Genomic DNA, 13,396 nt, shown 5'->3' with positions numbered 1-13,396 from the left:
TATTGTAAACTGTAAATACTACAGTATAATAGTCATGTCCAAAACACTACAACAAATACCACAGATTTCACTGTAGTGTTTATTCTGCAAAAACACTACAATGCCCTTACGAAAAATGATTGCAGTCAGAGCGCAGTACAGCTGCAGTACACTGTAGTATAACTGTAGGTATAAACGGGTTCGAGCCCTGAATGCTGATTGGCTGAAATCCGTGGTATTTGAGACAGTATACCACGGGTATGACAAAACATGTTTTTTTTTACTGTTCTAATTATATTTGTAGCCAGTTTATAATAGCATTAAGGTACCTCGGCGTTTTGAGATATATGGCCAATATACCACAGCTAAGGGATGTATCCAGGCGCTCCGTGTTGCGTAGTGCATAAGAACAGCCCTTAGACTTGGTATATTGGCCATATACCACACCCCCTTGGGCCTTATTTGCTTAATGCGGTATAACTGCAGTATGCTGCAAATACCGCGTGCAAAATAACAGTCCACTGCAGTAACTGCACTTTCCTGCGCTTTAAAAACGGCATTTTTTTTTTGTAATGGTGAAAACTATAGTAAAGTCTGCAAAAACACTACAGTGAAAACCTATAGTATTTAACCATAGCATACTATCGTTTTTTTGTCTCATGTGGGCTAGCATGAACAGCATGGCGTGTGGCAATCTTTTAAAACATTGTAACAAGAAATTTCACGAATACTGCTATGTAATTTCAAATTCTTACATTGTTTACTTTGTACTGGCTAAGCAACAAGTAAAGAAATGTCGACGTACTGTAAACACAGAACATTCACATGAACATAATGACGCACTTAGCTACTGTTTTTACTGGATTGTGACGTCCCCTCAACAATAAGGTGGATGAACACTTGCTACTCATGGTTATTCAAAACTTTTTAGAGAAGAAAAACGTACCTTGCCGACATAATTGATGTGAAATTATTTCGGGTGTGTGCATCTGACAGACAACGCAGCCTAGCAAACCTATTCACAAGGAATTATTAGAGAAAGTTCAGCTCAACATTATTTAATGGAGTGCAGATATATCACCGCTCTCAAGCGCTATCTGGTGGTGACTGGGGTGAGTCTCCTTAAAACTGTGGGCAAGTACACTATATGCGTTTTTATTATTTCTTGTGGTAACAGGATTTTAGGAGAACAGTATAGTAAAGTCTAGGTGATGCCAATTAGTCTGATGCCAAAGGAGCTTCTTCTGCTTGTGTCCTTTCCTTCATCTGGCAGGTAGCCTAGTGGTTAGAGGTTGGGCCAGTATCCGAGAGGTTGCTGGATTGACTCCCCAAACTGACAAGGTACAAATCTGTCATTCTGCCCCTGAACACTGTTCCCTGTAGGCCGTCATTTAAAAAAAGAATTTGATCTTAACTAACTTGCCAAGTTAAATGAAAAAAATCTGCACCTATGTGGAAGAACCTGGAAGCACACCTGTTCAGGTGAGAAGTGAAGCGGCAAACGTTGAAGACTGAGGATTTTCTCAAATGGATTCTGCACATTGGAATATCCTGCACTGCCTGTGTTCTAGGACTGACGGGTGTCTGATGTTAGGTGACATAGTTCTGCTTTAAAAATGTATATTGACATTTCACACAGAATGCCTATTACGTTTGAGAATGCTCCATTCGTCTCACTCTTGGACACGCACAGCAATTTGGAGTGTCCAAACACTGACTTTGCAAAGTGCATATAGTTTTATAGGTTTCCCTTAAAGACTAGATCTAGGGCAACACTATTCATACATTGTCCAGCAAGTGTCAGCAGAATACAAAGAAACAGCATGGCAGCAAGGTATACTGAACAAAAATATAAATGCAACATGCACCAATTTCTCTATATTTTATTGAGTTACAGTTCATACAATGAAACCAGTTATTAAAAAAAAAATCATTAGGTCCTAATCTATGGATTTCACATTACTGGGAATGCAGATATGCATCTGTTGGTCACATATACCATTAAAAAAAAGGTAGGGGCGTGGATCAGAAAGCCAGTCAGTATCTGGTGTGACCACCATTTGCATCATGCAGCACGACACATCACCTTTGCATAGAGTTGATTCTGGCCTGTGGAATGTTGTCCCACTCTTCTTCAATGGCCGGGCAAAGTTGATGGATATTTGCGGGAACTGGAACATGCTGTCGTACACGTCAATCCAGAGCATCCCAAACATGCTCAATGGGTGACATGTCTGGTGAGTATGCAGGCCATGGAAGAACTGGGATATTTCAGCTTCCAGGAATTGGGTAAAGATCCTTGCGATGTGGGGCCGTGCATTATCAAGCTGAAACATGAGGTGATGGCAGCGGATGAATGTCACGACAATGGGCCTCAGGATCTTGTCACAGCATCTCTGTGCATTCAAATTGCATTGATAAAATCCAATTGTGTTGTCCGTATCTTATGCCTGCCCATACCATAACCCCACCACCATGGGGCACTGTGTTCACAACGTTGACATCAGCGAAGTGCTCACCCACACAACGCCATACACGTGGTCTGCGGTTGTGAGGCCGGTTGGATGTACTGCCAAATTCTCTAAAATGACGTTGGAGGCGGCTTATGGACAAGGGCAAACCAGCTCTTAGAGGAGAAAAGCTCTGTGCTGTGTCATAATGCCCTTTGTGCCCATACAGGACAAATAATATTGATCTGAAGGACAGAATGTATGGGAACACAAGCATTGAAGCAGAATAACAACACCTGCCGTGGGAATTCATATGGAAACACAAGTCAGTCAAGGACCACCCCCTTCATAGTACTTTGCCAGTTGATCTGGAAAGATACCATTAGGCAAACACTGTGCCCATGGTGTTTATTTGTGATATATATATCTCTCAGAGAAACATCTGAGAGAAGCATCTGAGTTCTCTTCACTTTTTCTACAAGGGCTGCTCCAATAAAGTAATATGTTCCAGCCTTTTGATCAAATCCTCCACCTGAAAGAACACTGCCTGATCCTGCCCAGACAATTCCATATGGTTTATTTACTTATAAGTAAATGAGATTTTTTAAACTTTTCAATCTACATTAAAAAACATGAGCTGACGCACACCCAGAAAAATAAGTGTGTGGGGGTGCTGACTAACGGCGAATAAACTATAAACTCCCAGAAATGTAATGGGCATTTACCAACGTTTCGGCATCACTGTGCCGAGCTGTTCGTTTGTTTTGCCAATATCTCATTTGTTGTCAGGTTAAGGTTTCTTTTATTTTCAAATATCAGTTTTACAGTGATGCCGAAACGTTGGTAAATACCCATTAAATTGCTGGGAGTTTATATATGGAGTGTGCGACTTTCTTTCTTTTGATAGTTTATAGTTTGTTCGCAGTTAGTCAGCACCTCCACACATACTCATTTTTCTGGGTGTGCAGCCAGCTCATGTTTTTGAATCGAATACTCATACTAACCACACCAACCTTACTATGTGTGACGTAAATGGAGTATGTAGTATGCTTATTGGTCATAGTATGTATATAGTTAGTGTTAAAAGAAATCCCAGATGTCATACTCCATTCCCCAAAATACAAAGTCTACAAGCAGTGGACAGTATTTCTGTGCTTTTAGGGCCCATAATGCAATTCTTCGTAGCTTCACAACGTTTTCAGATTTGAAGAAAATGGTGGAAAATATGCAGATGAAATCCGACAAGAGTTGATACAAATTCATTGCTTTATCTAATTATGACAAATGTTAAGAAAATGTTTAGCAATGTAATAAAGTCATGGTTTTTCAAATAAGTTACATTACACGTTATGTTGGCTGACAATTTGATAGCTACGCTATCCTTACGAACCGCATAGCATATCATTACAGCAATTGCTTGTATGAACCAGTATGTTAGCAAGCTACCTAAAGTTGCTTGGCTACTAATATGCCAGTATATTAACTCTATGCTATCTAACTACCCAACATTTATTGACTTGATTATTCATGTCATTCTTAGCTTAGCTACGTGATATAGTTGTGCGTTCTCAGTGGACATTGTTAATGAAGTCGTAAGATGTCTAGCTAGCTAGTAATTTGTTATGCTAACAAGCTAACAAGAAGTTGCATAGCAACAGCATCAACTTCCGGTAGACAGGAGGAAGCACTTGTACACTCAACTGAAAGGATACCGTTCATTTACAGTGTACAAAAAAATAATTTATAGTATATACTCATTAAGTATGTTTGTCTGGGTATTCAAACACACCTAAACATTTTCAGCTACCCCTTTAAGGGATGGGCCGTTACCGTGGTAACTTGGTCACTGCAATGTCTTCCTAGCAGCAGGCAGTTGCAATAAACTCGGTAACTTAAAATTGAAAAAAATCTAGCGGGTGAACAAAACGATGTAACTGGCAAAGAAACACTAGAACAATGTCACACCTCAGTAGCCTTTCTTGTCAATTCAACCAACTTCTTCATGTGGGTTTTTCATATTTTTTTTTACTGTTCCCAGATGCTTTGTGTGACCACCCGCCAACGTGGCTCGTAAAATAGACATTCTTATTTAGCCGCCAATTACAAAATCTACCCACATTTGGAGGGTGGCTGGTGTCAATATCCAACCCTGATTATGTGCTGTCTTTTATGATGATGTTATAAAATGGGAGTCAATTATGGAATGGCCGGCCACATTAGTAATGCACACATAGCTAGAAATTTCCTGCTGGGCACTCATTGATTTTGAGTGTGATATCAAAAAATGATGTCATGTATTTTTTGGTGAATCATTTGAGGGGGATTTAATCAAATGAAGATTAAAAAACACATAATCCTGTGCACTCATTTTTCTCTTGATGCAAATTGGCAGGCTGATGTGGGGGACATCTGGCTGGCAGTCCAGAGACAGAGTCGACTGGAGGGCAAAGAGGTAGAAGGGAAGGGCCCTGGGGTACTGTAGAGATGACATTAACCACAGCTGCACAGCCCTCCCTTTAATCCTATTTCACCATGGAGCTATGAAGGGGCACTGCAATCCCATTAAAAGTGTTTCTGAATAAACAGCTAATATCCTGCTTTGGCTCAAATGATAGAATATGCTCTCAGTAAATTTTGAGTACAGTTTTGTTGAATAGATTTTGAACATAATCACAATGATGTATCAATTTCAATTCAAATGGCTTTATTGGCATGGGAAACATATGTTTAACTTGCCAAAGCAAGTGAAATAGATAATAAACAAAAGTGAAATAAACAGTCAAAAATGAACAGTAAACATTACACTCATAGGAATAGAGTTATAACGATGTGCAAATAGTCAAAGTACAAAAGGGAAAATAAATAAACAAATATGGGTTGTATTTACAATGGTGTTTATTCATCACTGGTTGCTGTCACGCCTGCTCCCGCTCTCCCTCTGGCGCTCGAGGGCACTAGGCTGCCCTTCATTTTATGCATACCTGTCACCATCATTATGCGCAGCAGCAGTCATTGGACTCACCTGGACTCCTTCCCTTCGTTGATTGCCCCATCTATAACTGTCTGCTCCCCCGTTTGTTCCCTGTGTCTGCATTAATGTTGTTATGTGTTTATGTCCAGACGCTGTCCTGTTCCATGTTCGTGCTAATTAAATGTTCACTCCATGTACTTGCTTCTTGTCTCCAGCATCGACCCTTACAGTTGCCCTTTTCTTGTGGCAACAGGTCACAAATCTTGCTACTGTGATGGCACACTGTGATATTTCACCCAATAGATATGGGAGTTTATCAAAATTGGATTTGTTTTCGGTATAATCTGTGGGAAATATGTATCTAATATGGTCATACATTTGGCAGGTTAGGAAGTGCAGCTCAGTTTCCACCTCTCTCTATCTCTATCTCGCATGCACGCAAATATAAAATTTAAAAAATATATATAAACACAACATGTAAAGTGCTGGACCAATGTTTCATGAGTTGAAATAAAAGATCCCAGAAATGTTCCAAATTCAGAAAAAGCTTATTCCTCTCAAATGTTGTGCACAAATTGGTTTACATCCCTGTTAGTAAGCATTGTATCCTTTGTCAAGATAACCATCCACCTGACAGCTGTGTCATATCAAGAAGTTGATTAAACAGGTGCATCTTGTGCTGGAGACAATAAAAGGCCACTTTAAAATGTGCGGTTTTGTCAAGCAACACAATGCCACAGATGTCTCAAGTTTTGAAGGAGCGTGCAGTTGGCATGCTGACTGCAGGAATATCCCCCAGAGCTGTTTCCAGATAATTGAGGAGGTGCTGAAGATAATTGATGTCTGTAATGAAGCCCTTTTGTGGGGAAAAACTCATTCGGATGGGCCTGGGTCCCCAGTGAGTGTGCCTGACTCCTAAGTAGGTGGGCCTATGCCCACCCATGGCTACACCCCTGCCCAGTCATGTGAAATTCATAGATAAGGGCCTAAGGAATTTATTTGAATTTGACTGATTTCCTTAAATGTACTGTAACAGCAAAATATTTGAAATTCTTGCAGTTTGCATTGATATTTTTGGTCAGTATATCTTAATAGAGGGAATGAAAGAGTGTGTTAATAAAGTTTTGTCGTTCAAATCCTTTACAGTTCTACTACTTCCTGTTTACGTTTTCATGTGACGTCACACGACTGACATTCTTCTCTGTTCGAACAGGTCGCTCACCAAATTCGTGGAACAACAAACTTGTGCCACGTCAGGACTTCCTTTCTAGCTAACTAACGCATATGACAGCTGTTTAGGGTAAACTGCATACGACTTTTGGCACTCGGTGAGCTTTACCGAATACATTGCTCGCATGTTTTGGACGAATCAAAAGTCAGTATTGGCTAGTGTTAGCTGGATGTGCGTGTGTCAGCTGTCTCTCCTAAACAGACGCGAGCTACATTTTGAGTCCATTTGACTTGTTAAAATGGAGAACAAATATAACCTCAAGAGCCCAGGTAAGTTTGTAAATAACACAGACTACAATATGTCGAACTCGCTAATGCTATTTAGCCTAGCAGAAAGGATTTGGCTTTATTGGCTTTGGGTTTCCCATCATGAAGAAGTGACTCCACCATAATGCTGATAATATCTAGCGTTAGCTAGCTTGTTTGACTGTATGTTTAGAAAACTATTTGCCCAATGATATTTGAATACAAATGACAATGCCATAATATTAAGAAATAATCTAGACGTTATGGCCTTTTACAGGCGTTCTGTCACTTAGTAGCTAACACGTAGCCTAACCTCAACTTCACGGACACTAATAGAATAATTGAAGTCATGATATACTTTTGTCTATTTTCGTGTTGCTGTTCATTTGATCAGACTTAGTGGAGTCTTTGAGCATAGATAAAAATCAAAAGTTGGTGTCTTAAATTATTTGTATTCACTAACACCTTACCCAAAAAGACAGTAATCTGAGCAGTGGGCCCTGGTTATGATCACTCCAAAATAGTGAACCTATATCAGACACCTTTAGGGTTGACATTGTTATTCAGCCTCTGACTGGCTTGCCTGGTACAAGGACACACACGTGCACACTGGTGGCAGGTGCAGAATTATCTTAACATGAACAGCCGAGTGGGTTGGAACATGTCACTTTCAACCACAGCTAATCAGTTACACTAAGCTCCATGTGTTCAGTCGGTTCTGTGGTTTCCTCACTAGCTCAAATTAGACATGGTTTCTAGATTTCATTTTCTGCCTTCTTTGGCCAGCCTTGGGCTGTGTCAAGAAATATGTACCGAAACCTTGTTTTTGCATAAAGCATTTTCTGGCCTGTAGTTCCTGTCCTCCATGCTAGATCAAGTATAGTGTGGAGGGTTGGGGAAAGATAAAAAAATTCTCTGCTCAGAATATTGTAGATCAAAGTTGTCTTGTCCTTGCGCACCCGGTGTGGGCTGCATTTAAGGTCTTAAAGGAAGGGTTTACAAATACAGCTTGGGTTAGCTAGTGTTTGGATTTTGAGAGGGGGTCAAAATAAGGCTGAGGCTATAGTTGAGTCAGGGTGTTGAGAGAGGATCAAATAAAGATTTGCTTCCAGTTTTGAAAGGTGGTCAAGTCAAAGTAAGGAAATGGCTACACCACTTTCTGGTAGTTGATGCATTTACAGTATCCCATTTTTTTGTGTGGATAAGCAAATGTAGAACCTATGCTTAGAGTATCACTGTCTCCATTTTTCAATAGCTTATTGTTGTAAGGTGAGCATGACATTGTCTCTGAGACATGTCCCAAAAGCTTGTAGAGCTGACTTCTGGTAAGAAACGTCATTAGAAACCCACAATGAGGGCCTCCTGAGTGGCGCAGTGGTCTAAGGCACAGCATCACAGTGCCAGGATTTAGAGACCTGGGCAATGATGGAATTGTCTGAGTTTACTACTGACCACTCCGCCTTCCTAACCTAGAGGAGGTTTATGTCCCAAATGGCACCCTATTCCCTATATAGTGCATTACTTTTGATCAGAACACTATGGGCCCTGTTCAAAAGTAGTGCACTACATAGGGAATATGGTTCCATTTGGGATGCATACTATGTGGAGCCCTTCTTTAGCTGCGTCTCATAATAACAATGAGTGGGTGTGACAGAAGAAAAGCCTCTGCTGCCACATGGGCCTCCTGACTCCTGCGGTGAGCAGGGTGTCAGTCAGTGGACCTGTGGGATAGGATTATAATCCTGTACACAAAATCTTACGTAACGCATTTTAGTGTTTGCAGGCAACTGGGGACGATTCAGACAGGTTGGGTCCTGTGAGCAGGGAGACACCGTTACATAATGACTTTTAACCAAATTCATAATAATACAATAGGATTTAGAGACCTGGGCAATGATGGAATTGCCCGAGTTTACTACTGACCACTCCCCTTTCCTAACCTAGAGGTTTATGTCCCAAATGGCACCCTGTTCCCTATATAGTGCACTACTTTTGATTAGGGCTGAGAATTGCCAGGGATTGCCAGATATTATCACGATATTTAGGTGCCAATATGATATGTATTGCGATTCTTTGTGTTACGATTTTATAGCAATATTATGTGTGTGTGTTGGTTTGTGTGTGCATAATGTGTGTGCACTGAGTCTGTGCAAGAGAGTTAGTTAAAAAAGGGTCATTGCAGGTAGTCCGGGTATCCATTTGATTAGCTGTTCAGCAGTCTTGTTTAGCAGTCTTATGGCTTGGGGGTAGAAGCTGTTTAGGGTCTTGTTGGTTCCAGACTTGGGACACTGGTACCACTTGCCGCACGGTAGCAGAGTGAACAATCTATGGCTTGGGTGGCTGGAGTCTTTTTGAAGAAACGTTGGGCCTTTATCTGACACAACCTGGTATAGAGGTCCTGGATGGCAGGGAGCTCGGCACCAGTGATGTACTGTGCCGTACTCACCAATTGAAACTTATTTTATTGTACTGATCAACAACATTTGCATAGAAGTAGCAATCTCTTATTTTAAGACTAAGTAATGATGTCATTCATTAAGTTGATTTGCCCACCCAGTCAGTTGAGCTCAGTTAGGGAGAGACATGACAGACAAAAGGGGAAACTATCTTGTGAGTCTACATGAGGGAGAGGCGATTTAAATTAATTAATGTTTTTGTGGACAATGAGCTTTGAAATCAGCAAATCTTTGCTTTATGGTTTCACAAACAAACAAAGTACCAGGGCAGTGAATCCCGACTGAGGACAAAGATCCTGAATGAGTTCCTCCTCGTCTTTCAGGTTGCCTACACTTGACACTTACATGTGACTTCTGCTCTCAGAATATGAAGATCGCATTGAAAAGACTGGTCTGATTGTATTCATATCTGGTTGACCACTTCAGGAGGTGATCAGGGATGCATTGTGTGTGTATTTCTCCTCAGAAAACTAGTGTTCTGGGACCGAGAGGCATCTTTTCATTAAAACATTGGAGGAAATACGTTCCTAATATGTGAGGAACGTGTTTGCTGGCCTCATAAATGCTAGTCAGCTAGCTAATATTTAGGGAAAAAAAATGTTAAACCCTTTGCAATCCCTTTAGCGTTGCTTGCTGGCTAGCTACAGAGGTTACAGGTGCCATTATTTGTTGTGTTATAATATTTTGCCTATTCCACCGTTGCAATTTTGATATCACGGAGGAAAAGAGAATCTAGGCACACTGTGAATACGGTAGACGCATTTTAAATGTAGGTGTAGATGCATGACACGTTAGGAATTCCATGATCGGAACTCTATGATCAGAATACTGAAGCTGCATGAACTGTCAAGTCTAGAGACGGCCTCTGTCGCAACTTGCCACCATGTCTGTTCCTCTTTAGGGACAGTCACAGCACAACTTCAAATCGAATGTTATTTGTCACATGCGCCGAATACAACAGTTATAGACCTTACCGTGAAATGCTTACTTACAAGCCCTTAAACAACAATGCAGTTTTAAGAAAAATAAGAGTTCAAAAACAAATTTTACTAATCTAAAAAATAGAGGTGCAAACAATCAAATAACAAGGCTATATACAGGGGGTACCGGGTCAATGTGCGGGGGTACAGGTTAGTTGAGGTAATTGAGGTAGTATAGGGGTAAAGTGACTATGCGTAGATAATAAACAGCGAGTAGCAGCAGCGGGGGGAAAAAAGAGGGGAGGGGGGTCAATGCAAATAGAGCGGGTAGCCATTTGATTAGCTGTTCAGCAGTCTTATGGCTTGTGGGTTGAAGCTGTTTAGAAGCCTTTTGGACGTAGACTTGAAGCTCCGGTACCACTTGCCGTGCTGTAGCAGAAAGAACAGTCTGACTTGGGTGGCTGAAGTCTTTGGCAATTTTTAGGGCCTTCCTCTGATACAGCCTGGTATAGAGGTCCTGAATGACAGGAAGCTTGGCCCCAGTGATGTACTGGACAGTACGCACTACCCTCTGTAGAGCCTTGCGGTCGGAGGCCGAGCAGTTGCCATACCAGGCGGTGATGCAACCGGTCAGGATGCTCTCGATGGTGCAACTGTAGTACTTTTTGAGGACCCATGCCAAATCTTTTCAGTCTCCTGAGGAGGAATAGGTGTTGTCGTGCCCTCTTCACGACTGTCTTGGTGTGTTGGACCATGATAGTTTGTTGGTGGACACCAAGGAACTTGAAGATCTCAACCTGCTCCACTACAGCCCCGTCGATGAGAATGGGGACGTGCTCGGCCCTTTCCTGTAGTCCACTAACATCTCCTTTGTCTCGATCATGCTGAGGGAGAGGTTGTTGTCCTGGTATCACACTTCCAGGTCTCTGACCTCCTCCCTGTAGGCTGTTTCATTGTTGTTGGTGATCAAGCTTACCACCGTTGCGTCATCTGCAAATTTAATGATGGTGTCGGGCTTGGCCACACAGTCATGGATGAACAGAGAGTACAGGTGGGGACTAAACACGAACCCCTGAGGGGCCCCTCTGTTGAGAATCAGTGTGGCAGATGTGTTGTTGCCTACCCTCACCACCTGGGGGCAGCCCGTCAGGAAGTCCAGGATCCAGTTGCAGAGGGAGGTGTTTAATCCCAGGGTCCAAAGCTTCCACAGTGAGACAAGGGAGAGTTCCACTTATCCAGCAGAGCAAGCAACTGATCCAGTTAAGAAAGAAACGTCACTGTCTGTCTGCAACACATCTGGTTTATGTGTATCAGCAGTGGCGTTGCATGGTATACCAACATATACTAGAACATGAAAAGTGGTTTGGTACTAGAATTTGTTACTTTCGGTACTTCTGTCAAATGTGTCTCACGTCATCTACTGATTGGAACGATCAAGTCTGTCGCAAGCGCACCGTGCATGCCCCTCGCCTACTCCACTTACTCATACATTGCTAGAGCACTGGGAGTCTGGGCTGCAACATGTTAGCTCCCCACTCATGCTGCACAGAAATGAACACACTTGAATATTGCGACAAGGTATGTTGAATTGTTGAAACTGTTAATTACTGTTTGCAAAACAATGCCCATACAGGCTTGAACACTTTACAATGCAATAAGATACTCATAGCTTCCAGCTTTGTAGGCTAACATTCCTTGCTAGCCTACAGCTGAAGGAAGCTAACATCAATTCACTACCGAAATACTTTGTAAAGATATGCTGATTTTAAAGCTGTTTGTCCCCAAAAACTTTATTGATTCACTTAATCGTCTCTCCCTCGCATCCAAAGATACTTTTGTCCGTGACATGTCTCTCTCCCTCCCTCACCTAACTCAACTGACTGTGTGGGCATGTATCCATGACATCATTATTGGGTCTTAAAGACAGCATGTAATTTCATAAAATAAGAGATTGCTTCTTCTAGGCAAATGTTGTTAAGCCGTACAATAAAATTAAGTCCCAAATGGAAGGAAACAGGTTGTCATCTGTAGCCCCATGAAATCAGCGAAACCAACCTCAATAGTTTATCAATAGAGATTTAGCATTAAAATAAATGATTACCTTTGTTATGTAGTTAGATTGGTAAAAACAAAGTCTAATTAATTGTATAATTCATTCATTAATGCATACATGGCTGTCTGAAATGTTGACATCAAATTTCAGATATAATGATATTGAACTCAAAAGATGCCCAACGATTGAACAGAGCAGTAGCTGAGTTTCTGTCTGGATCAAGTGTCATTTTGTGGCTGGCTAATATGCCTTTTTTTTCCTGTGGTATAATTTTTTTAATCGTTTTGGTATCGAGTATCGTGATACTAAACCTGGTATCAGTATTGAAGTCAAAATTATGGTATCATAACAACAGTAATCAGATGTGAGTATCAGTATTGATTTAAAAGTCTGAAGCCTCAGTAAGAGCACTTGTGCAAGGCTTGATGCCACTGATGTCCAGATCCGGGTTAATATAGGATTTTGAAGCTTGATTCTTACTGAGCAAATGATGCTATACTTTTATTAAAGGTTCAATGCAGCCTTATCTCAATATCAAATAATTTCTGAGTTACAATTAAGTACCTTACTGTGTTTTAAATTAAAATGGTAAAAAATAAACAAATAGCTTCTTAGCAAAGGGCAATTTCTCAAGCAAGAATTTTGCCTTTTGGGAGTGGGCTGAGTGAGGAGGGGAAAACTGAAAATGAGCTATTATTGTCAGAGGTTTGGAACTCTCTCATTTGATCTATTAACTAATTTACCACATGGTAATGTCAACATGGAAGGCCAAAACTCCATCCCACCAAAGCAGGCTGAAATTTCAGGCATTCTTTTCAAATTTCAGGCATTTTTACACTAAAAGGGCATTATCAGAATTTCCCAGTATTATTCCAACCTCATAGTATGGACATTTTAAATAAAACACAGGATAATACAGTTTGAGTGCACTGAGCCTTTAAGGATTTCCTAAGGTCCTGTTAGTTCTTTGTCCTACCTAGTGAATTATTACGATACATCATGCTTAACCGATAGCCTGACTCTCACTGCAAAAGCCCCTCAGCCCATAGTGGCTTTAATGAGGGATGGCTGAGTTGTTTAGCCTACACGAG

At 41.1% G+C, this 13,396-nt stretch overlaps 2 protein-coding genes across 2 annotated transcripts in view; one reads left to right on the top strand and one right to left on the bottom strand.

Moving 5' to 3' along the window:
• Positions 1-1,047, bottom strand: part of LOC139407035 (ankyrin repeat domain-containing protein 6-like) — a 50,273-nt gene extending 49,226 nt beyond the window's left edge. The window contains exon 1 of the mRNA XM_071150327.1: positions 926-1,047. The gene's annotated coding sequence lies outside the window, so the exon portion shown is untranslated. The remainder of the gene's footprint in view (positions 1-925) is intronic.
• A 5,532-nt stretch (positions 1,048-6,579) lies between these two features.
• Positions 6,580-13,396, top strand: part of LOC139407033 (ubiquitin-conjugating enzyme E2, J1) — a 29,007-nt gene continuing 22,190 nt past the window's right edge. The window contains exon 1 of the mRNA XM_071150323.1: positions 6,580-6,900. Within this exon, the coding sequence (XP_071006424.1) occupies positions 6,870-6,900 (31 nt within the window). The 5' untranslated portion in view covers positions 6,580-6,869. The remainder of the gene's footprint in view (positions 6,901-13,396) is intronic.

The sequence above is a fragment of the Oncorhynchus clarkii genome, chromosome 4 (genome assembly GCF_045791955.1).
Source record: "Oncorhynchus clarkii lewisi isolate Uvic-CL-2024 chromosome 4, UVic_Ocla_1.0, whole genome shotgun sequence".
Classification (NCBI taxonomy): Eukaryota; Metazoa; Chordata; class Actinopteri; order Salmoniformes; family Salmonidae; genus Oncorhynchus; species Oncorhynchus clarkii.
Note: the sequence above shows the minus strand (reverse complement) of the source record. Positions and strands in the feature narration are given on the sequence as shown.